This window comes from Esox lucius, chromosome 16 (assembly GCF_011004845.1).
Source record: "Esox lucius isolate fEsoLuc1 chromosome 16, fEsoLuc1.pri, whole genome shotgun sequence".
Taxonomy (NCBI): domain Eukaryota; kingdom Metazoa; phylum Chordata; class Actinopteri; order Esociformes; family Esocidae; genus Esox; species Esox lucius.
Window position 1 is genome coordinate 17,733,207 of NC_047584.1, and position 24,791 is coordinate 17,757,997.

Consider the following 24,791-nt stretch of genomic DNA (forward strand, 5'->3'; position numbering starts at 1 on the left):
GCTCTTAAGTTTTACTTGTAGCAATTCTTATTCATGAAAATCTATTTTCAATAGTATTCAAAACATCCACATTCTTGCAGGAAAAGTAAATCCAGCCCATTAAAATTGAAATACTGGTAATAGTATTATGTTTTCACAATCAGTGAAAGAAAGTGGTCTATTAATTGCCACAATATTTCTGCATCAGACACCCATGTATCCAATACTTAACTGTAGTCTGTCCTTGGATTATTCACATTTGTCCATACAAGTCAATAGAGGAATGAAAGTCACCTGGACCACAATTATTTTCCTCTAAAGCACAAATGCTACATAACAGACACTATATCTATTTACAGTTCAAAGATAATGTGTAAGAATGCATTGAGGTGAATGACATTTTAAATAAACCAGCATTGTTACTGTTTGTCTTAATAATGAGAAGAGAAACATTAACTTGAAGTGGTTTCATAGCAAACTATTCTGTCTGGAATTCCCATTAAATTCCAGTTCTTTAATTTGCTAATACTCTTCAGTTGCTTGTCACAAGTATCTATGTAAAATGGCAGTTAAATAATCAGATCCACAAACACACTTTCTTACTTGCAATCTTTAATATTGTCATGGGTTTTAATTGAGTCTCTTAGTACCATAATGTCTTCCAAGAGGGACATTACCATTTAAAGAAATACTTTGCATTGTAAAAGGAAACGGTGCTTGCTCGGCCATTACAACTCATTACTTTTTAAACAATTAAAAACTAAAAGCTTTGGCCTTCCTTAATAATTACACAAATAAAGTAATGACTTTTAAATGGTGAGCTAACATTGCGCCTCTTCAATGATTATCAAATGTTTTGGCTGCGCGTCAACTCACGTCGGTTGAGTGCTCTCCACTCTTGTCCATCAAATACTTACCAGAAATATTAAAGAATACTTGTTGAAATAGCATGGCCTTGTTTTTGTCTCATACAGAATACTGTTACGGAGATCTCATTTACAGTTTATGGATGGATAATGTGTGTTTTATTTGCCATAATAATGCTGTGTTATGAGACCACATTACTATTAATTTGTGGGCAAAACAAATGCAATCACTGTTTGAACAAGTGTAGTGGGTTGAAGCCTTGAAAGCAAATCCAGTTGTTTAGCATTTTGCTAATGACGGCTCATACGGTAATGTGTCTACCAGTTCGTGGAATATGGAGACTGAACAGCAACGTGTGTTGGTTCATAATTACCCAATCCTAAGAGTGACAAAGTACTTGAGACATAATTGGCAAACATATACTGATAAAAAATAAATAACATAAAAAGACAGCAACATAATTACCTCCCCCAGTACTCCAGACTGTTTAAATAGCATGCTTTCACCATGAAAAGTGGAACGCTTCCATTCATTGGATAAAAAGAGCGAGTTGCTGTACCGACTGCAGTGTCTTGATATTCCATTGAGTGCATTTTGATGCAAATATAGAGAAAGATAAAATGAGAGAGGAAACATGAAAGAATCAAAGTGAAAACTGAACTGCATTCACAGATTTCTATTGAGAACTTCCAGTACCAGACAGGCAATGTTGTTCATGTGGCACACGCACTCGTATAGTATCTACGTATGGTGTCTGCAGCTTGGCTTTAGTGCTCGTAATGTCTCGTAGCGCCAGTCAGTGTTGGTCTGGACATGGGGCCCCTGCTGTCAGGTACCCATTGGTCCCGTGGGCTTTATTGGTCCCGTTCGTGGTGCTGTTGTGATGTTTCTGAACCGGGGCTGGCAGAGGGCTGTCTTCCTCATCAGAGCTGGACTCAATATCACTGCGGTCGTCTTTGGACACCTGTGGAGACGTGCAGGCTGTGTCATAGCGGTTCGCATACAAGCCTGATGGTATGGTGATCATTCTCCCAGCCAGTGGGCTTACTGCTTTTATTATTTTACAAATACAATAAAAGGGATGTCTTGCATGTTAGGGCCATATGTGACTTGACACAGTCACACATTGCCCTGCAGATGATAGTGCGATGGCATGTGACAATACATAGTCGGTTTTCCTTCTATTCCAACTACTTACATGTAAAGGATTCCACTTCCCCGCCTTGACAGTTGAAAGGTTAGCAGAAAAGGAGAGAAAAGTCAAATGAATTCAATAAAATAGGTCATTTAGGGAAACAGTGTGAGTTGTACTCTCACCTTTCCTCTGGAGATGGCTCGACAGGCTATCTTCACTATGAGGTAAGACCAGAAGGAGTGCAGAATCTGAAGCAGGATCAGCAGCAGGTTGAACACCCACCAAGAGGGGTATGGCCCCATAATCTCCCAGCTCTCAAACAAGGTAGTGTTTAAAATCCTGACAGAGACAGGAGAGAGACAGACAACATCCTTTGATAACTCATGGTAAATAAACCACCCTGTACAAACACTTTCTCAAGGCTGTCTACAAAGGCAGCCTGATTTATCTATTTTTCACTAATTGGTACTTTCGCCAATTAGTGGGTCCTCCCATGTGGCACAGTGCTCTACGTTACCGCCTCGCAGTACAGCATTACAGCCCCGAATTAAAATCCTGGTTGCGGCATACTGAGAGCACATTCAGCAGAAGATGGTGCAAACTGGCACAGCCCCATCTGGGTTAGATGGATAGTATGTCGGACAGGCCACCTGTTGCAAATCCTTGTGGTAGGTCAGATGCCGGCAAGTTCAATCGTGGTTGTTAGCACAGGAAAATGCCTTGTACTGACAAATACTTCCTGGTTGAGTGAGCAGTGTGATAAGAAGCAGAAGGGATTTGTTTCGTATGACACATCTTGATCTTCGACTCTCCTGAACTTGCTAGGGCCATAATTGTGAAATCAGAAAAGGAACCGGGCATGCATAGTTTAGCCGGCCCGCAATTAAAAGTGATAAACGTTGTTGCCCTCACTGGATTCTAACGCGGGTCTCCCATGTGACTGACTGTGTCTTTAACAACTACGCCACAGTGCTACATGTTTACCCAGGGACTTTATAGCATCTCGACATTAAATAATTATGTTGTGCATTAACATTGCGCCATGTTTGAATATTTCGCTAGACACCATTTAGCATTGTGCTAAACTGACTAACGTATCTTATTATGGTTACCTCCACCACAAATAGCATCTATGAAATGTATGGTTTCTGCCACTGGTCATTTTAACAGCTTATTAGCCAGTAATAGACTAGTATCTAACTATTTGGAATAGTCATAAGATTTGAGCAATTTCTAGCGAGACTGAATATGAACTTAACACGGCCAAAGCTATTCCATGGCACACATTCGTGAATGACATGGATAGAATAACTATCAATATAGGTGACGATAACTACATTTTTCGTCAAGTGAAAAGAGGAGAGAATCGTGGAAACCCCTCCTCTATTACTGCCGAAGGGGTTTTTATCTAGCCTATATTACCCCAAAAATCATGCAAGGATGCGTACTTTGAAAATCCACCATAAATAGTCACAATATGAATAGTTTTATTTTAGGCTTACTATAACGTAGCTACTGAAGGTTGTAGCCAGCAAAGTTTTAATCCACTTTGAACAAATCCTAATGCATAATTTGCTTTGACTGTAACAAGATTCGAAACACGGGACAATGGCTCCAGTCAGTCAGTCAGTCAGATAGTCACTCAGTAAGAGACATTCGCTCTTCTTGGCCAGCTCCACTTACGCGGTCCGGCAAAAGTATTAAAGAATACTTGTACTAATGATCATAATTGGTTTGTCTGTGGAAAAATATGCTTAGTGACAGGATGTGCAAATTAGTTGATTAATCTATTCGTTACTACAACAACAGCATGTCTATACTGGGTATTGTGTAATAGACTGGAAATACTGTCTATCTTGTTTTAAAATGAATGAAAACCTGTCAACTAAAATACATGGCATACAACCACATCTGAGGCAACTGTCATTAATGAAGTTGCTTGTTAAAATCCTTTGTGTAAGGGACAAGCTCCTAGAACGTGGGGTGAACAGAAGAGTGGGCACAGCCAATTATGCAGTCTCTGCTTTTTTAAAGGTAATTCCTAGCAATTCTAGAAACATTAACAAAATCATAGGGCCCCATGTAAACTCTTTTTATTTTCCATTGTTCCTGACTAGTTTATATTTTGGTGGTTGTTCATTTTCAAAGATGATCTTATTTGAAAAGATATACAGTAGCTTCAGCAATTTCTGCTTACACTGAATACACTCCATAAATGACTTATTATTTTAAAAACATACAGACGTGCTCAAATTTGTTGGTACCCCTACAGCTCATTGAAATAATGCTTAATTCCTCCTGAAAAGTGATGAAATTGAAAGCTATTTTATTATTATATTATGATAATTATATTTTATCATGTATACTTGCATGCCATTGGTATGTCATAGAATAAAGCAAAGAAGCTGTGAAAAGAGATGAATTATTGCTTATTCTACAAAGATATTCTAAAATGGCCTGGACACATTTGTTGGTACCCCTTAGAAAAGATAATAAATAACTGGATCATAGTTATATATCAAACTAATTAGTTTCTTTAATTAGTATCACATGTCTCCAATCTTGTAATCAGTCATTCAGCCTTTTTAAATGGAGAAAAGTAGTCACTGTGCTGTTTGGTATCATTGTGTGCACCACAATGAACATGGAACAGAGAAAGCAAAGGAGAGAGTTGTCTGAGGAGATCAGAAAGAAAATAATAGACAAGCATGGTAAAGGTAAAGGCTACAAGACCATCTCCAAGCAGCTTGATGTCCCTGTGACAACAGTTGCAAATATTATTAAGAAGTTTAAGGTCCATAGAACTGTAGCCAACCTCCCTGGGCGCGGCCGCAATAGGAAAATCGACCCCAGGTTGAACAGAAGGATAGTGCGAATGGTAGAAACAGGACCAAGGATAACTGCCAAAGAGATGCAAGCTGAACTCCAAGGTGAAGGTATGTCGCACCATCCGTCGCTTTTTGAGCGAAAGTGGGCTCTATGGAAGAAGACCCAGGACTCCACTTTTGAAAGAAAAACATAAAAAAGCCAGACTGGAATTTGCTAAAATGCATATTGACAAGCCACAATCCTTCTGGGAGAATGTCCTTTGGACAGATAAGTCAAAACTGGAGCTTTTTGGCAAGTCACATCAGCACTATGTTCACAGATGAAAAAATGAAGCTTTCAAAGAAAAGAACACCATACCTACAGTGAAACATGGAGGCGGCTCGGTTATTATTTGGGGCTGCTTTGCTGCACCTGGCACAGGGTGCCTTGAATCTGTGCAGGGCACAATGAAACCTCAAGACTATCAAGGCATTCTGAAGCGAAACGTACTGCCTGTGTCAGAAAGCTCGGTCTCAGTCGCAGGTCATGGGTCCTCCAACAGGATAATGACCCAGAACACACAGCTTAAAGCACCCAAGAATGGATAAGAACAAAACATTGGACTATTCTGAAGTGGCTTTCTATGAGTCCTGATCTGAATCCTATCGAACATCTATGGAAAGAGCTGAAACTTGCAGTCTGGAGAAGGCACCCCCTGAGACAGCAGTGGGCCAAACTACCTGTTAACAGGTGCAGCAGTCTCATTGAAAGCTACAGAAAACATTTGATTGCAGTGATTGCCTCTAAAGGTTGTGCAACGGAATATCAGGTTAGTGGTCCCATCATTTTTGTCCATGCCATTTTCATTTGTTTTATTATTTACAATATTATGTTGAATACATTTTTTTTTTTAAGCAAAGTCTGATTTCTATTAAATATGTAATAAACAATGGTGGATGCCAATTACTTTTGTCAGTTTCAAGTTATTTCAGGGAAAATTGTGCATTCTTAATTTTTTGTGGAGGGGTACAAAGAAATTTGAGCACGTCTGTATATCTCTGAAGGCAGAGATATTGTTGGACCAGTACATGGTATGAATCCTGTAGATACTGAAGCCATGGCAACAGCTATGGAGTTACAGCGCCTTTCTGAGTGCCGCGGTGCACTTTGTCTGAATTGTTCAAAATGTTTACTATAAAGACATTTCTAAAGGATTTACATGACTAATTCAAGAGTAACTGTCCTTTGAAGACAATGTGCTGTGGAGAGTTTTATGGTTTAATATCTTCAGTAGAGAGGCCGCCGTTTGTCATTTAGACAGTTCTGTCCTCCAGTGGGGTCTCAGAATCAATATTTTTAGGCTGATAAAGTTGCGGTGTCGTGATCAAGCAGTAGAGTAAACCGCTTCCTTTTCCCCTCATTGTGCTGTACGAATGAAACAACCATGGATATAAAGCAGGGTTCCATCTATGGTAATACTGATATAACACAACATAGTACACAAGCACTTCACTCATGTGGAAGTGCAATATGAAAGTAAACTGTGTGGTTTTAAAGCTATACGACACAAACACTGTACTGTAATAGCAAACATAGTTAATTGGGGTTTTCAGTGTGTCATTTTCTATTCAAATCTCAAATTTACTCTGGTTTACATTATTAGATGAACTCAAAATAATGGTCTTGCTTTCATCCCCCTCTATTTATTGGAGAAAATATGTTCATATTGTTGCTGTAGTATCCATAGTAACTATTACTAAGCAACAAACCTCAGCAAGACCTGTATAAAATGAAAAACAAATGCAAAGCCTATTTGACATGGGTAGCTAATATTTAGAAATGTGCATTCATGGCTGTATTCAAAGACAGATGAAACACAAAACCACTTTTAGACACATCATAGGGAAGTCTCTTTCTGACAGCAAACCAGTGCTCCTGACAACTGACATTGTATCAATTGAGCAATAGCTGTTCAGAGATAGAGTCGACATAGAGAAAGCATCCTTACCAGACAGGAAGGAGACCCAATCTGGAGCTGATGAAAACCATTGCAAACATGACAAACAGAAGGTTGCAAAGTCTCTGACACTTGGCATAATTGGCCATTTTGGCAGCCTGCAAAAACAACAAGACAGATTCAGGTTCACGTGCAAACTTATTAGACTAACAAGGGAAATACTATATATACACTTTATATGCATATATATATGAACATGGTATCATACACTGAAATTGCTCTTGGCAGTATATAATTGCACAAGAGATTTTTCTCTTGGTGGCTACTGTTCTCAAACCTTCCACGGGGTGTGACGAACACTCACCAGGGCCGCGTTCAGTAGGCAAACATTGTGGACCGTTAGACACATGACAATTCCTTATTCTGTGTCTGTTCTACATTACACAATTCTATTGGAGCATTCCAGAACGCTGTGGCTTGCCGAATGAGTCCAATGTCTCACCTCCATCAGGATGTCGGAGGCGTCGTGAAGACACAGGACGAGCGTGCCCACCCGGGCCATGTTGTTGACGTAGGAGAAGGTAATGAGGGAGATTGTCGCCAGGTGGTGCAGGAACATGATGGGGAAGTCCTGGGGGGGTTGGGGACAGGCGTCACAGGGGCGTCACACAGAGAGAGAAAGCGTTCACAGCTCTCCGTCATCTGACTCACAGCATGGGTTCTCTGAGAGCTTCTGCGTCCTGCGGAGAACATGACCCCGCTGCTGTATTCTGTCTCCTCAGTCCCTCACACTGGCTGGCTGCACGCTAAGTAGGACACCGACTGACACGGCGTGGGCGACATGATGTCAGGTCACTGTCACCGGGACAAAGGCATTGACTCCGTGGTAACGCTAACGCTCTGCAAAGGGCCGTACACCGTGCAATTTAATTCCTTCCCATTTGCTTTTGCTTTCTGCTGCCAGGTCTGCCGTTTGCCCGGATCAAGGGCAGCAGCTTTCCTTCCCGTCACCTTTGGCTGACTGACAGGCTAGTCTTTCCGCAAAGGAAACACATCAACTAATAATGCTTGAGTCTAGGCCTAGATGGAAAAGCGGGAGGTCTTGTGTAACACAACTAAAGCCGACTAAAAGGAGCTAGCCTGGCTGAGGGGTCCTGGGGAGTGAGCCTGTGGCAGTGGCCGGATGTGGCTGTCACGGGACACCACGCCCAGGCTACAGCAGCTGAGCAGCCGGCCCAGAACGGGAGGACGAGGAGGGGGAAGAGGAGCGGTAAGAAATACAGAATGGAAGCATGGCAAGAGTGCGGGGAACATACTGGAATTGGCAGTGGGGTGCAGAGGAGCTCCTCAATGCGCAGGGTTGTGCATGAAAAAACTGAAAGGAGAAACAAAAACAGACAACATGCCAACAGTCAACACAGAAATGAGAGGTGAGGGAATAAACACCATGACATCATGGGACAGATGTGAGTGGGTGAGTGTTATGTGTGCCGCGAAGTGGACAGAGTTGGGCAGAGGGAGGAGGAAGAGAGGCGGATCCTGTTGTCTGTGGTGGGAGCCATGCAAATGGACCTTTAGTGATCCAGATCTATCCCCAAAATATTAAGGTCAATGCCATGGCCAAGTTGGCAACTCCACAAACAACAAAACATGGTAATGGAAATAAAATGGCGGTTGTTGCTGATTTGAATTGGGAAAATACTGCTTAAACAAATTTCAAATTGTAAAGCTTAGGCAGTGCTTTCACTTGTTCTTGCCATATCAACAGTACTAAAGTTAATAGCGTGGCTTATTGGAAAGAATAGAAGCAGGGGCAATATTAACAGCTCAACCTCAGAGAAGCCCTGACCTGTAAAACCCTGACCTGTAAAAACAGGATTTTTTAGAAAGAATATACGGTACGCACACATGTATCAAATCTGCAAACATGAGAACATCTCCACATGAGCAATTCTAAAGCCGTCTTTTTCATACCACTCAAACATGGATGTTTCAAGGATTATGTATCTTTAGTCTGGGGACTACGTGTGAGTGGGTCACAAAAATGGCCCTGATGTCATCAACTGCCTGTTTGACCCTGAATGAGCTTGTTTAAACACTGTCCTAGTTGAAGTAGAGGTTGAGTACACTGTAGGTAACAATAGTGATATAGCCAAGATACAAAAGGCATGAAGTACACACAGACCCACGCACGCACACACCTCATCTCCACACCACTGACAGTTATTTGTTTTCATCAGTGAGGCCAAGACTTTGTTTGAAAATGGAGAATTGTAATAATTCTAGGAACTGAAAACTGAATAGGACTGAATCCAAAACAAATATGAACGGAAGACAGTTCAGTATGACTGCCAGAAAATTACAGTCATAAAGGTTATGAGCTAACACTAGTTAATCCATCTCTTCTTCCCAGAGGCTTGTGACACACCAGAGACTAGACTCCACACCAAAGGAACTGCTCTCGGGCACAAAGACCCACTAAAAACCATTCATAGAACCAACAATAGGAGTGCTGAATTAAAGTGCAGACAAACAATAGTCAGGACTTCTCTATGCAATTACTACCGTGTAAATCAAAGTTGGAGATTCACAATGGAAAAATAGATCTGCTGGCTTCAAAGCGTTATAAAAACATCTCAGGCCGTTACTATTGACATACTGGCTTTATTAAAAATGACTTTTATTCATTTATTTATATTATTGATACAACGATCGTGTTTAAAAGGGGTATTAAATCACATGCAAGCAAAAATCCCTGGAGCAGGTAATGGGAAACAATTGAAAAAACATCAAATGACTTCCAAAGGTAAATGAATCAGACTTGTCAGTTGTCCTACCTTCCTCCTGATATCTGTGAACTGGGAGAAGAGCAGGGACAGGTAGAAAGACAGCTCCAATATGTAGTAGTAGTGTATGTCCACTGTCAGTGGCTGGGGACATAAACACAGAGGCAAGATCAACACCTGTTCATTCAGTCAGTGTTATTGGTGTTAAAAAAAAGTTGCTTAGCTGGGGGGTCTTTGGAGCCCCAATTACACCCCCCCCCACCCTCCCTGGCTGGGGCAGAGGGCCACCAGTTGGCCATCTGATTGAACCATTACCTGGTATGGGTAGTTGTACCAGCACTCCCTAGTGTTCCATAGCCATGGTGTCTGCAGAGGAAGTACATCAAAACAGTATTAATGTATTGTTTTGCCCTTCCCAGAAGTGTATTTATATTCATAAAGTGCTATTGATCTTCACACCTGAATGCTGCCTCGGTACTATGTTTAATTAAGATCCGGCACATCAATAACCTTGGGAGCGGAGTGACATCAGATTGTATTTTCATTAAGGAGGACATTTAATTGAATCAAAGCACACTTTTGCGGTACGCCAGAAGCATAAAGTAATGATGCATGCGTTAGCCCGGGGGACCTGCTGGAGAATGTTCGTTCCGGGCCGAGACTGCATTACTAAGGCTGTCGTGACTTGTGGGAAGTGGTTAAGACTGGCTTACGTTTGGCCATAAGCACAACCTCAACTATAGAGGCAGGTTAATGACCTGCTTTGGCTTCGGGTGTCCCAGTTTGGCTTCAAACAGTATTCCGTACCAAAACAAACGTAGACGTCTTATATGGTAACTCCTTCAGTTTACATGCAATTGCACACTTCGAAATTAGGGAGCTGATTGGATATACCAGGCATGAAGTCAAATGAATCGAGGGGCTGTTACTTCCAAACAGCAGGCGTGTAATACTAGCGCTAGACAGGATCTTGGCATGAGTTTCCTGGTGGAATAATGGCAAAGCTATATTACAGCACTGTTAATCCAATCATCGCCATCAATGTAGAGCTGAGGGGTGATGTTAACAGCTGTGAACAGCTAAAGGTACACCTTGATTAGACGGAGACGTCAGGAATGCTGAAACGTGTACGGAGGTCTATTGAGTTTGCATCGCTGCCTCTGCAGACTGCTGCTATTAATACCTCCCGAGAGACTCACTCGGCCCAGCTGCAGGGAATGAACTCACTCCACAAAGTGCTTCGTCATGCAAGTTGTTGCAATGAGAATTTCTCAGGCCACGTTTCCCATTCACCCCGATCAATGGCAGCCACGGTGGCAGTATCAGCAGCATTCAATTACTAGAGACAGTCAGAAGGCTTTATGCCCTGGGACACGACACAATCCCAGGGAGCAGAGAGGCAGACAGACGCACAGGAAACACAAGATACCCTCAAAAGGGATGGGATTTCCAGTTATTTCCTTCATATATCCGTATATCAACCACATTAGACTGGAGGTTGGCGGGGAACACGTTTGTCAACTCCGCACAGGCTCACAGAAAGTGATATCTGCATGATGGATAGCCTACACTCTTGGGCAAATGGGCTAGGACCGGAACAAGACCCACTTTGGGATACTCGCTCGTATTGTGGGCGAAAATAATAATGAATTAAACTTGGGGGAAAAAGACAATGTTGCAAACAAACATTTGTCCTCCAGTTATATGCATTATAGTTTGAACGCGCCCCCTCCAATGAATCAGCATTGCACCAATGCTCCCGACAGAGAATGCTGGTAGTTTCCAGAATTTTCCGGGGCAGCCAGCAGGGCCAGGCAGCCCCTAAACCCCAGCCTCCTATTGGGACCTCGTATTGGGAGGTATTTCAGAGCTCCCAGGGAGCAACTCGGGGGCGAGGGCAAAAATAACCAGGAGAAAAAAGATGTGGAACCAGACAAGGCTGGAATATGAGGTGGGGGGAAGACATCCAGGAGGCTTCCCCAGAGACAAAGACGCCTCCCCATAAAAGGGTTGGTCTTTTGGTTGGGATTTCTTCCTCACCCCAAACCCTTGCACTGAGTCCCTTCCCTGTGTCTCTGCCTGTTACAGGATTTATTCTCCAAACTATGAAGCACCATATCTTAAATACATGACATGTTTAGTGATCTAGTGATTACTGTTTAGATTGTTTACATTATTTGTCATTTTATACCATTGCACAACAAGATCCTTTAAATCTAACCGGGTTCACAAACCCTTTGGTGCAAGGCTCTGGTATAGCTCTTGTTTAAAGAACGTGTCCTCAATACAAGAAATGCTGAGTTCGCTTTTTGCTATTTATAACCCCCCCCCCCCCCCCCCCCCCCCCCCCCCCCCCCCCCACACACACACACACACACACACGCTCCCCCTCAATTATTTTGGAAAGTAGCACACTCACCTTCTTAAGGAAACGCACTCCGTAGGTAAATATATAAAGGTAAAATGTAAATCTCCACCTGTAAACAAAACAGAACAGAAGGTGACTCAGTAACAGTCAGGAGTGGTTTAGATGCACTCCTCTGTGGAATGTCAAAGAGGCCATGTCTGTGAGGGAGGCTATTTCAAGAACACCCAGAAACATCAGTCTGCCCTGGCTTTTATTTAATACCATGAAAACAATACAGACTCAGATGGCACATAAAGCTCCATACTACTTCGGAGGAGACTTCTTTATGTCTGCATTTTTTATTACCATCTCATATTTTCTTAATCTGCAGCCACCTGAGGGCCCACTCCTCTCTTCCTTGAGCTTTTTATTAAATATTTCTTATTTCCAATGATGTGCCTAAAAAACATGAAAATGGGACAAAAACTCCATAAAACATGGCTGAATTATTATGTAACAGCTTATTTTACTTAGCTATTTCTAGCTGTCTGTAGCCATAACCCCTTGAATGGGCCCCGGCCTGGACTCCAGTACTGGTGGTTGTTTTTTTTTGGAAGACAACACATTTTATAGTAAGAAAATAACAAAATATAAAGGGCAATAAAGTAGGAACTCCTCCAACTGAGAAAAGTGACAAGTGCAGTTAATGCCTGAAAGCGTCTCCTGAATGGGAACTTAAAATGATGGACAATTGCCCATTTAATGACTGCACATAGTTTACCACAGTGATATGAGAGACTGATTAAATACAGGAAGTCTTTGGTGGCAGTCATTGGGCACCAACAGTTAGAGTGTAAGGAGGAAACCTCGTTTTCACAGGGTTGCATATTTTAAATAAATGAAATACATATACACATATTATGTTAGTTGTTCACTCAGGTTCCCTGTACTTAATATTAGGTTTTGGTTGAATATCTAAAACAAATATAGATTACAATATTACAGAAAATCAGAAAGGTTACATTTTTTACAGCACTGTACATACAGGATTCAGTTCTTTGTTGCACCAATATACTGAGAGCAATAAGCTATAACATTTTTTTGAGAGTGCCAAAAGTGTGCCTGCAGATGCTCTACAGATTGTCTATTGACTCTGTAACATTTTAACTAACTATCTACAGACCCTAAACCGCACCTAACTATATACTAACTCTAACCTTTGTTCAATGCCTAACTGTAACCCTAACACTAAACCTTATTCTAAAACTCTAACCGTAGCAACCAGTTGTTTATCAACTAATAGTTTGTTGAAAGTCTTACTATCTATAGAACATTTACAGATGGAAACTGTGACACTCAAAATAAAGTGTAACCAAATTGTGTTTGCTTTTTATGTTGTCTACCTGACTTGACTGATGTTATTTTCCCGACAAAGGACAAGGTGTAGCCCGGGCTTGATTAAACTCTCGTGGTCGATCTTTATGATCTAGGTAGCCTACGGCATAGCTTATTTATTGATGACTCATGACCATTCAAACATTAATTCACTTATTGTACCAGCTGTTCCTAACTAATTGTTAAATTCTAGATAACAGGGCAATTATAGTATAGTAAACTTAAACAAAATGTGACAATTTTCTCAGTAAAATAACATATGAAACACAAACACTACAATCAGTAAAAATAAGGACCATTTCAGTTTGACAAAGGTTTTCCTCCGCTTTTTGTTTTAGTTTACTATAACAACCGCGACATGAGGAGGGGCCTTGAATGTTGACGCAACAACACCCCGCAAGTGAGTCAACTTGAGCCGCTGCTTAGTTTCCACCGGAAGAGGCCAGCGCCGCGCGTGTATTCAACCAGCCCAGGAGAGGTTACTCTAGATTAGAACCATAGACAGGTCCGCCCCAAGGCCTGCTGGCCTGTCAGAGAGGTGGCCAGGGCTCTCACATGCCCACGTCTGGATTCCAGGGTGAGTCACTGCCATCGGTGCCCGGGCGCAAAGCTGCACGGCAGAGAGAGACACAGGCCCTCTTGGTTGGTCTCAACCTCGGCTCTAAAACGAACATAACCTAGGGCGTACCCGCCACAACTGCGCATTGATTGGATGAGAAAGTTTATCCCGTAATCACGAGGCTTCTATAGCTCCCAGGCAGAGATGAGAAGGAGCACTTCCAGTTGACACTTCAGAGATCAAAGCCACTCCGAGAAGGGAGACGCTGCCTCTGCACAGCACACAATGATCGACTACGGCACTGAAAATTCACAGAGCGAGCCTACAACTAACATACGTCCTTGTCAGACATCCCAAGGGGATTTTCATAATGAAATTAGTGCGGTTGTTACATTAATTATTTAATAGAAACACTTGAATTAGATTTCTGGTTCGTAATGGTGAAAACATGCATGGAATGAGTCTTTCCATTAATACTGCCTCTCACAGGTAGAACCACCTTCCAGCTGCAGGTGTACTCCGGTACGCCATAATTCACCAGGCTAGAGATCATTGACAGGAAGTTCCAACTACAACTAGCGCGATGTGACAGAGATGTTGTGTGAAGCTAATAGCCACAGACTTGCCTCAGAGGCGTACATTTACAAATTCTGACCATGCTGTGTGACACTTGGGAGTTCTGCATTCACCCCAATTGGTTTAATGTGGAAAGCTTTAGCTGGCCTTGCAACAAGAAAGGCTTGCTAACAGCCATAGAGAGTATACACTACGTAGCCTGCAAGGATGTACACAACACTGCAGTAAATCCATGTTAAGTCCTGTCTCGGAGGCAAATAATCTTTGAGCTATCAAATGTCAGTTAGCAATACATAAAGATTGAGGCTGTACCTGTGCTCTGGTTGCAAATAGAACATCAACTTTAAATCAGAATGAAAAGAAAGCTACCATTAATGACATTCAAATAGTCAAGCAAAAGGTAATTTTCTCTGTGCTTGATTAGACCCAATTGTAAAAACAAATGGGCTGGTCTAGATTACCTAATGATAGGTCAAGATGATGGTTGCTTGGCAACTAGTTTGTCAAACACTGTAAAAGAGTACCTCCAAGTGCTGCTGAATCAATGCTATTTATGTACAATTATGACTCACAAGACTTTCTTTTAATACAATTTTGCTGGTGACCATGTACTAGACAAATGGTCCTGTTAAATACAGTGTTGGTGCCTTTAAAGCATAATGATACGCATATCCTTACTGTTACAGTTTGATGATATTATGTGGCAGACCAAAACAGTTTACATTCTGTTCTTTTCTACTTTATCATATTTTTTGATGTTATTGCAAATGTTTATTTCTCTCCAAATACCCGCATTAGGATGTTCCAGACGATCCCTTTTCCAAAACACTAATTTTAGCTTTGTCTGTTAAGGCTTGGCAGATTATAATCTGCTGCCTCTGGTTCTTTTCTTCCTGTCAGAATGTAACCCCTGGAGGATTTGAGGGATGGAGACCCATCAGTTCAGACATCCTCCTTTGTGGTAAAAACCTAAGCATATGCCCCACCAGGGATTGGGGACATGACAGGCCTGATGAAACTGGCTGCAAAATAAATAACTGTGTGCAGCTTCTTCTTCCTTCAGTCTCAATGTGTCTCCCTTTGTTAGCATATTGAAAAAGGGAACATTCGCCTCAGCTGGGCCATCCTGAAGTGTCTGAGACAACAGCGTCCTATCAAACCAAAAACAGCTGTATACGAGGCACTAATTACGGTAGGATTACTGTTGAGACGAATGCGGCTGTGCTGTTTTAGGAAATTGCATTGTGAACAACTGAGACAACAGAGAAAAGATTCCGGCATCCAATCTGTCCACTCCGTTCTGCCCACAGCCACAGCACTGCATATATTTATAATGTGGGCACAACAGTGACACTCAGTTTTTCAATTTGATTTGTGCTGAAAATGTAGAAGAACCTGTCAGAGATCTTTTTTTTAGCTACCCAGAAGTATGCTTTTTTTCCCCTCTCTCTCTCGCTCTCTTAATATATCACCAAACCAAATCAAATTGTTCAAACTGACAAACTAAATCTGATATTTCCCTTTGAAGATGATGGAATAATAACTGCGCCTGTTTTCTAAGCAGGGAGCCTTTCCAGCAGTAAGTTCCTGTGTGAGCAACCCCAGGGCATCAGAGACCTGCGCGGTTCCTCGCTGCCTCTCTCACTGCCAGCCTGAATCCTCTGGTTTCAGACAGGAGCCCACTCTGACAGGCCTAGTCAACTAGTACACTAGCTATCCCTCCACATCAGTGTCCCTCCGACGGCAATGACTGGAAACTCTATGTATCCACACCCAAAACTGCTTCCACCTGTGCAATCTCTGTATCTATAAATAACGAGCGATAATAACAGGCATTCTGAGGCTGTCAAGATCTCTTACATGCTCTCACAGAAGCGAGCCAATGTGCTGGGCTTCTCCTGGTTCCGACGCTGTCTGAACCAGCGCTGGATGGTCCGTACGTCCCAGTCCAGCTGTTTTGAAAGGCCCTCCAACCTCTTCTCATCTGGATGCTAGAAAACACATGATCCAGACATTGAACAAGGACACTGTTTTTGTGGGAATAGTCAGACATGTCAGAGGTTACGATAGCCCTAATATAAGCAGAAATAAAAGGCAATCGGTGTCTGACCGTTTAATCAGCATTATCCACTAGTAGTAGACCTATGTGAAAAACAGAGGGCATTTATTTGCACTCAAGTGCCTTTTTTCACCTATGAGGATGTGCAAAGACTGAGGATGTCTACCTTGTCTGTTAGGTTGCTTGGTATGTGTCTGAGTATTTGTTACAGGATTCACTCCCTCTCTGGTCTAATATTAACCACGCTGCATACATAAAACAAGGCACAAATACTTTCAAGCCTGGCATTCTGCTTTCTGGACTCTGAATTCAATGCCTCATGGAAATTCACCGCTTCTATTCCACAGTATGTTATCAGTACTAAAATGCAAACAAAGTTTTCCATATCTAAATGTCAGGGTGACCCAGGAACTACTTTTACCTTGGTGATAGCAGTGAAAACCTTCTCCAAAATGGCATTGGGCTGGGCTTTCTGGGGTCCATTGGCTTGTATCTTCAGGCCCAAGGCACAAGGTCTGGCAATAAACCTGCAAGGAGTAACACAACAACGTACATTCTCACAGTGTGTATGATGTATCATTATTACCTAATTGTTATAATTAAGGAGATCATTTTTAAATGTGATAAATGGGCACCCCAGTGGCAGCTGCACGGCCGATTTGGACAGCCACTTGTTAAAACACATACTAAAGCTTTAAATCTATCTGTGAAATCTATATGTGTGAACTGCTGAAATCAGTACTGTTAGCGATTCACAACGCAAGAGTTTAGCTACATTTGACAACTGTATGTTCAAATGCAAAACGTCATCTATGACGGTATACGATAAAGTCCCGTTAATAGACAAAGGGTTATGGAAGGTTTAATCGCTGGGAGTACGTGCCAAGATGAAAACTCCTTTTGCTGATGGCTGGGAGAGAGAGAGAGGGAGGGAGGGATGGAGAGAGAAAGAAGAGAATGGCCGATGAGCTGTCTAGTAACAGCCCATTCATAAAAAGTCCTTACTCTGCAAATGAAGTATGTTGTCAGCATTCAGATAATGTAACCTGGAGGGACCAGACTAAACAGACCTTTCAATAGGTGTTATGTCTCACAGTGGTTCAGTTGAAGCCACAAAAAACTCCCCTGGTAAAGGCTGTCTTACATGTGAACGGCAAACCCTGAGCCAGTCTAGACATTGTTTCTATTCCTAGCTATCAATCAGTGGATGACAACCCAGTAGTTCCACATGTTATTTTAGTAAATACTATAGTAGAGACCCAGGTTCCGAAAGTAGTAAATGGTAGACCTGTGTATGCATAAGCAAGCTGTGTGTATTGTCTCACAGCAGAAACCACAGTGTTCACTACTTTGTTTGGCCTAGTAGTCTGATCACGGGTCAAACTATCAGTAATGAGGAAAATTTGCAGTAATAAGCAAACCACCCAACTCCCCAATAAAGACTTCAGTAAAAGGTCAAATTTCCTTTGTGACCATTTTGTGGTGAGCTGATGAGTGACTTGTTAAGGCAGTGACAGCTGTACAGCCCTATGACATACATCCGTTCAGTAACATCTAAAGAACCTACAGTGAGATAGAGTTTCTCTGTGGCCTACTGAAACTTGCATACAAATCTTGACAGACATTTGAGACACCACGCGAAGTTATGCTGTAGAGGTTAGTAAGCATTGAAACGCTCCTGTGGCAGCCTGTCTGGTTGCTATAGATGTCCTTTGTTTTTTGTACCGGGTATCCCATGTGTCTGTGTGGTGTCCCAAGCTAGCATTAACACAGACTGGTATGATATACACAACTGGGACAGGCTGGCTTACAATCATTACATAAAGCTCATACAATGATCGCCAACAAGACGTAGGCAGCAGAAGTACCCTTACAAGCGCTCGCGAGGTCAATTAGGCGAAATTAGACAAGCATGACTCGAATAATGCCCTTGCCTCCCACTGACAGCTGCAACTTGCAGCTTGGACACTAGGCCAGGCTCTTAATTATGGAGAGAATAATTAAAATACAAAATGCAGCTCTGATAAATGATTTTATCTCGAGAAGAATTATTACAGTGTAACTGACAGGCAGGCCTATTGAGAAGCTACCATGTTACCTTCCAGATTGGACACATCGCATCCTCTTGTGCATTGTCTAGAAATTCGGTAAAAGCGAAACATGCTCCAACACCCAATACATTGTTCTTTAAAAGGCTTCCTTTATGCTACATGTAAATTAAAAGCACACATTTTCAGTTATAACAATATTATATTATCACTTCTGAATGCACCCACCTTTCAAAAACCAGCCGAATCATAAAGATGCAGAAGGCTAAAGGACAAGCCAGATACAAATCCTCGGCTTGCGGGAAGGTTGCCTCATCTGTGTTTTTTAAGTCAGCCCAGGTTACATTGTGAGGGAGCCAAAATCTTTCGTTCCAAAACCATGACAAAATACCTGCCATTTCCTTATATTATGGACGCTGTGTCCCTCTAACCAATGGACCAGTAATAAAAACGATATCAACGGCCTATTGCGTAGTTGCAGCAGTCTCTCACGGGCGATCTTTGCAGGTTTTTACAGGGTGATGGGATCAGTGTATGCGCCGCCTGTCTATTTCCCCCCTCGGTCTTTCCAGTGTCGGGAAGTAGACTCAATCAGGCTTCAGCTCCTCCGTAAGTGATTGGTTCATTGAAATGTCACACATGCGGTCGCCACACAAAGGTATTTGTATATTTGTATGCTTAAGTTGTGTGGCACTTACAATGCAGGAAATCTAAAAACATGATTTGAGTTTAATTTTGGAATGTCATGCGTTCCCTTTTTGGTTAACCAAATGCAAATTAATACATCCGTCGTTTCCTAGGACGTTTTGATTAGGCAGTTGTAAAAGTCCCGTTTGAAGCTAACGCGAATATTAGCCTAAATGATGCCATCTACTGACCAGTACACTCGTTATAAAATATATTTCTGTGTAATATTTATGTCGAGGAAATTATATCATAAATAAATATATTCGTATGAATACAGAATGGGAATTTATATTTTTTATTGTATTCATTTCATAAAAAGTTCAACATTAAATACGTGTACTTTCTCAACAGGAGCTACTACCCTTTCGGTCATCACAATTTTGTTGTAAAATATTGCCATCTAGTGGATTGATTATATAAGTACTCTTTGTAATACTTGGTAACAACTTTCACAAATAATATTTGCATCACAAATGATACTTGCAGTCAGTCAACCACAGTTTTCGTATGATACATTTCTGTTTGATATTCTCGAATGTGGTCAGTGTTATTGCTTCATTACTGCGGGATACAAAATAGAATCAGGGTTCAAATCTGTATATCCACATCTATTAATATATGGCACTAGTAACCTTTATACCACAAGCTCATTTATCCCAGATCTTCTGCCTTGCCACCGGAGGTTGGGCCTCCGTTTTGCCTTGGGCCGACTTGCAAACGCAAATATCCTGTCAGCTTCAGCTACCTCCTCTGAACAGAACTGCAACCAAATAGACAAAACTTTTTGAATGTATTTTTCTTTTAAAACAATCTACTTTATTAAATCAATCACATATATTCTGTTATGTAGCCTGCTCTTTTTTTCTAAATTAGGCATGACATTTAAAAAAATCAGTTTTCAATTTACCCTATTAGACCAACTCTTAGAGAAAAAAGATTCCAGTTTTAAAACTGCTGTATCTCCAGTCATGTAGTACTTGCAGCAAAACTGCAGTATATTAAAACTGCAAAATATCTGCAGTAACATTTTTATTTCAATGCGACCCTTACATAAAAGATTGATGCTTGAAATGCAGTAGCAATACAATAACCGCAGTCATCACTCACTGGTTATGGATTTTGTCATTATTTCTCATTTTTTTTGTGTCAAATTACACATTTTAGCTGTGCTGAAAGTTGCACAATAAATGTGGCCCGTTATTTTCCGGATGTTTTCATCGCAGGCGGTAGTAGGCATGCTCCAGCTAGCAGCTGACACTTCTGTAGTCAGGAGTGCAGACAAATTTACAGTCTCTCATTTGACTCTCTGAGGTCGCTAAGTAGCTCAGCAGCAGCAGCATCATGGCGGAGCAAGGCGAATCTCCGGCTCCTGTCCAGAATCCGCAACCAGTGCTGACAACGAACTGGCCAATTACCAGAGAGTCTTACGAGTTACAGGAAGTCATAGGTTAGTAGCTAGGTTATCTCTGAATATTATATAGTATAATTATGTCATGTTTTATCATGGATATGGATCGGGTGGTTGTCAGTGGTGAATGACGACGAGGGCCTACCGGCTTTTTCATATTCAACAGCGTCTCTGTAATGATTTGCAATGCGGATGTTAACAACCGCTATGTGGTTGTTCTCATAAGAAGAAAAACACTTATTTAATAAGACTGACATATATTTAAATCCATTGTAAAGTTGTATGCATATGGGTAGGAATGTCATTTCACGTAAATGCGTTTTTAATGCGTTCGATTTCGTCTTTGCGGAACGATGCTCATTTATGGCGCGTGTCCAGTAGGCTAATAGTGAAATAGATACGCACGATGTACTGTATCACCCGGATGAAAATGGCAGGTCATGTCTTGGTCCTGTCTGAATTTCTCATGGTCTGTTTCAGATGTTGAATTGCATACTACTTCTGAAGTTAGAATGAGAATCTAGGCCTTCTTTTTCCTCAATCATGATTAAAGTCAGTAAAAGTTACATTTTATAATTGATTATTATTATTATTATTAAAGCGTATTATGATTATGAATTGGCCAATTATGATAGATAGGATAAGACACATTTTGGTCTACTGTTTGATAATAATTTAGCCCTAAGAAAAGCAAAATAGCCTATAGGTATAATTAATACTCTTTCTTATGTAAATGTGTTATAATAGTTGTAAAAACGTTATCAAATAACATTTTCAATGTATATTTGCTTAAATCTGGAGCTGTTTGAAAACTTTAGTTACAGGAAAAGTAAGCAATTGAGTTTTCTGTTTTCCATAGCTAAACTGTAGAAATGTATTGTTTATTGTTTTCACATGTCAGCCAAGATTAATATGTCAATGAGGTTAATTTGTTCTTATCAAGAAGGGTGAACCCTGTTACATTTTTACAATACCGAGATCATTAGCTTCTGGTTGGTGACACTCTCTATGCCATCTACTGGTGATAACCACATACTTCATTTGGCAGTCATTTCTTATAGTATAGTTATATATGATTATTTCCCACATACATATACTCATTGAAGAAAATTGTGTACAACTTTTTCATGTGTCTAATTTGCTTTTGTTCAGAGATGGATTATATTCGTTTTGCATGTAGAAAAGAGGGGCCCACATTGACAGCCAAAGCCACATTGGTTCTGATAAGGGATATCACTACAGCCGTGAGCTGCTGTGTCTAGATATAGATATTTTAAACAGTTAAGCAGTCCAGTCTCCTCTCATTTGAATCTGTCCCTAGCAGTTGGCTCGATGAGCAACTGTGTCACTATCTTAGTAAACATAACTGACTGTTATTCATCGCACGTGATTGGATAACGTACATATGGACACAATGATCCTGCATTTGGCAATGACACCTGTCATTCTTCACCATGGTCATGTTCAATGTTACTGTACTGTCCTGTCTTTTTTTATTCCAGGCAGTGGGGCGACTGCTGTGGTGCAGGCTGCCCTCTGCACCCCCAGACAGGAACGTGTGGCCGTAAAGAGAATCAACCTGGAAAAATGCCAGACCAGCATGGATGAGCTATTGGTGAGATCAACAATAAATACGGCTATATATTCATTGTGTATTTTGCCATAGCCAATGGCCTCTGGCCCACGCCCTCCTGACTGAGATTTAATTCTACTTTGGCATTCTCTTTGGTGTGATTAGAAACTGTGAGGGCTGTGTTACACCCGAGTGACAATAAATAACAAATTAACCTTGAACATTTTTTTTTTTTGTTTTTACATATCTATTACTTTGCGCTTCAGGAATATTATTCTCTGTAATGTATTTTGCATTTTTGTAGTAAAGTAAATCACCTGTAAACAATCCTCAGGAGAAAGTTGGTTCAAAGATATCTTTATTTCTGTCTCATGCAAGCCTCGTTTCTCTCATATGTTAGAAAGAAATTCAAGCCATGAGCCAATGCAACCATCCGAATGTTGTCACTTACTACACCTCATTTGTGGTAAAGGACGAACTTTGGTTAGTCATGAAACTTCTGAGTGGAGGTAAGCTCTGGCTTTTAACATTTTAGGAAATGTAACTGCATTTTATGTCGTACTTTCGCGCTAAACATCAGAAGTGGCCATAACATTATAACACTGTTATAGACAAAATGTTGACAATATTTCACTTCCTCATTGTAACAGATACTTGTTCAGACACTTTGTTTGACCCGTTCCTGCTAAACCTGCTTTATGTGCTGGGCAGTTAAAATGGAGGTGATAATGCAACATAGGATGAAGCTAAAACGTGCTTGAGGCAAAATTTGTAAATGGATCCTATCAGCGGTTGGCATTGTTTTTCTCTTTGCTTCCTCTTATTAGGATCCATGTTGGATATAATCAAGCATACATTCAGCAGAGGGGAGCACAAGAATGGAGTACTAGATGAGCTCATCATTGCGACCATACTGAAAGAGGTCCTAGAGGGCCTGGACTACCTGCACAGAAATGGACAGATACACAGGTAAGATGGAGTTGGAAACATACTGAATGTTTTCCATTAAGAGTTTCTATGTACATACTCATCTATAACATAATCTAAGAGTTACATAATGTTATTTAGATTGTGTTGACTAACAGTAAAATGTAATTTATTGACATAGATGGTGTTGTTGGAACTTTGCTTTGAGCACATGGTTGAATTGGCCTGGATTTCAAGGTCAAAAAGAACTGAACAACTATTACCGCCTTCAGCTGTGTTCCAGATAACAGCAGGAAGCCAAACTAATTCACTCAAATGGATGTAATTGATTTTGCTTAAATAGATAGATACTGTTTGAGCATGACAAGGGTGTTTCTGCTATGTGTTTGTGACCTCAGGGATGTGAAGGCTGGGAACATTCTGTTGGGAGAGGACGGCTCTGTTCAGATTGCAGGTATGTATGTAAGGTTACACCCTCAACCAATCGTCACTTGTTCCATTCTGTTGTCACAGCTCGCTCAGTGTCTCGATGACTGTGGCACTGTGAGGGGCAGCCACTTAATGTACATGCCCTTACCAGCACCACAAGCAAGGTAGTCAGCCTGGAAACCGCACACTGGCTTCAAAGAGAACACAGGCACAGCTGACTCTAATAGGCTCATTAAGGGTGTTGCTGGATACTCAATCAGCACCACACTTATCAGCTGCTGGTTTTCCCTAACTGAAGGAGAGAGGACTGGGAAAACAAAGAACCCTGTTTGCTAATTTTATTTGAGCTTTAGGTTTGGTTCTCAAAGTCATAATTTAGCTTAATGTTGGGTGATACGAGCCCTCTAGTTTTGAAATTACCATATAAGCCTCAGTATCCTAGCCTAGCTGTGGTCTGTGGAAATACCCCTTTGGCTGCTACATCCCTCCAGGGTGAGCTCCACCCTGGGCTATTTAACTGACGCATGGCGAGGGCGAACCACACACCAATGGACTGCGGGTCCCGTTGTTGCGGTGTCTGGCGTGGCAGCTGTGAAACCCCCAAACCCTCTGAACCCAAGGTCCCGTGAACCACCAAGCCCTCTGAACCCAAGGTCCCGTGAACCCCCAAGCCCTCTGATCCCCAGTGTCCCGTGAACCCCCAAGCCTTCTGAACCCAAGGTCCCATGAATCCCCAAGCCCCCTGAACCCCAGTGTCCCGTGAACACATTTTTTTTTTTTTACTGAATATGACTGACTGCTGGAGCTGTGACCAAGACAGAACCCAGTTTAGCAGGCACAGGTTTTGACTCTGCAGAGGAGTGTCCCGGGTGTGCTGACACTGCTGGCTGGTCCACAGCGTCAGCCAGACGAGCCTGCACACTGCCCTCATGGCCTGAATCCCCGCTAAACCCGTCCCAGAGGACATGTCACCAATGCAGCTGGAACCATTTCTGGTCTCCGAGAGGGGGGGGGTACTCAATCAGCAGCACACTTATCAGCTGTTGGGCTTTCCCTCACTTAAGGAGAGAGAACTGGGAAAAGAGCCCTGTTGCTTACCTTAACTTTCAGATTTAAGATATATTCTCATTCATTTAGGTTGTAATGTTATAAGAAAAAAACACTCTTGTTTTGAATTTCAGCTTCCCCAAAAGCCTCTGTAGTGGTAAACGAGCCTAGCTCTGGTCCATGGCAGCACAATTCCCTATTTGC

The 24,791-nt window shown here is 41.6% G+C and overlaps 2 protein-coding genes across 7 annotated transcripts in view; one reads left to right on the forward strand and one right to left on the reverse strand.

Annotated features, from left to right (window-relative positions):
- Nucleotides 1-574: 574 nt before the first annotated feature.
- cers6 (ceramide synthase 6) lies at nucleotides 575-19,143 on the reverse strand. Of its 2 annotated transcripts, XM_010890902.5 has the most exons (11): nucleotides 18,745-19,142; nucleotides 16,890-16,995; nucleotides 16,270-16,400; nucleotides 11,952-12,009; nucleotides 9,848-9,898; nucleotides 9,584-9,676; nucleotides 7,249-7,377; nucleotides 6,798-6,904; nucleotides 2,164-2,320; nucleotides 2,045-2,068; nucleotides 575-1,810 (listed from the first exon to the last, which is right to left on the reverse strand). In XM_010890902.5, the coding sequence occupies exons 1-11, from the start codon at nucleotides 18,912-18,914 to the stop codon at nucleotides 1,643-1,645; spliced, it is 1,194 nt and encodes a 397-aa protein (XP_010889204.1). In that variant the 5' UTR covers nucleotides 18,915-19,142; the 3' UTR covers nucleotides 575-1,642. The 2 variants fall into 2 exon arrangements, with proteins under 2 accessions (XP_010889204.1, XP_010889205.1); XM_010890903.5 differs by lacking the exon at nucleotides 2,045-2,068 and having other exon boundaries at nucleotides 18,745-19,143.
- A 1,241-nt stretch (nucleotides 19,144-20,384) lies between these two features.
- The window catches only part of stk39 (serine threonine kinase 39), a 35,499-nt gene continuing 31,092 nt past the window's right edge, over nucleotides 20,385-24,791 (forward strand). For 4 of the 5 annotated variants that reach the window (XM_010890898.3, XM_010890900.3, XM_010890901.3 and 1 more), the window contains exons 1-5: nucleotides 20,385-20,650; nucleotides 22,114-22,226; nucleotides 22,585-22,693; nucleotides 23,012-23,153; nucleotides 23,510-23,565. In XM_010890898.3, coding sequence (XP_010889200.1) covers nucleotides 20,545-20,650; nucleotides 22,114-22,226; nucleotides 22,585-22,693; nucleotides 23,012-23,153; nucleotides 23,510-23,565 — 526 coding nt within the window. In that variant the 5' untranslated portion in view covers nucleotides 20,385-20,544. The remainder of the gene's footprint in view (nucleotides 20,651-22,113; nucleotides 22,227-22,584; nucleotides 22,694-23,011; nucleotides 23,154-23,509; nucleotides 23,566-24,791) is intronic. The other variant, XM_010890899.3, reaches the window with a different exon arrangement.

Excerpts from the sequence above, each read along its gene's own strand:
- cers6 (XM_010890902.5), bottom strand. The coding sequence starts at position 18,914 with ATGGCAGGTATTTTGTCATGGTTTTGGAACGAAAGATTTTGGCTCCCT. Across the intron at positions 16,401-16,889 it reads TTTTCACTGCTATCACCAAG|CATCCAGATGAGAAGAGGTT; the intron begins GTAAAAGTAGTT and ends TGTGTTTTCTAG. Across the intron at positions 7,378-9,583 it reads TCACAGATATCAGGAGGAAG|GACTTCCCCATCATGTTCCT; the intron begins GTAGGACAACTG and ends CAACCCCCCCAG.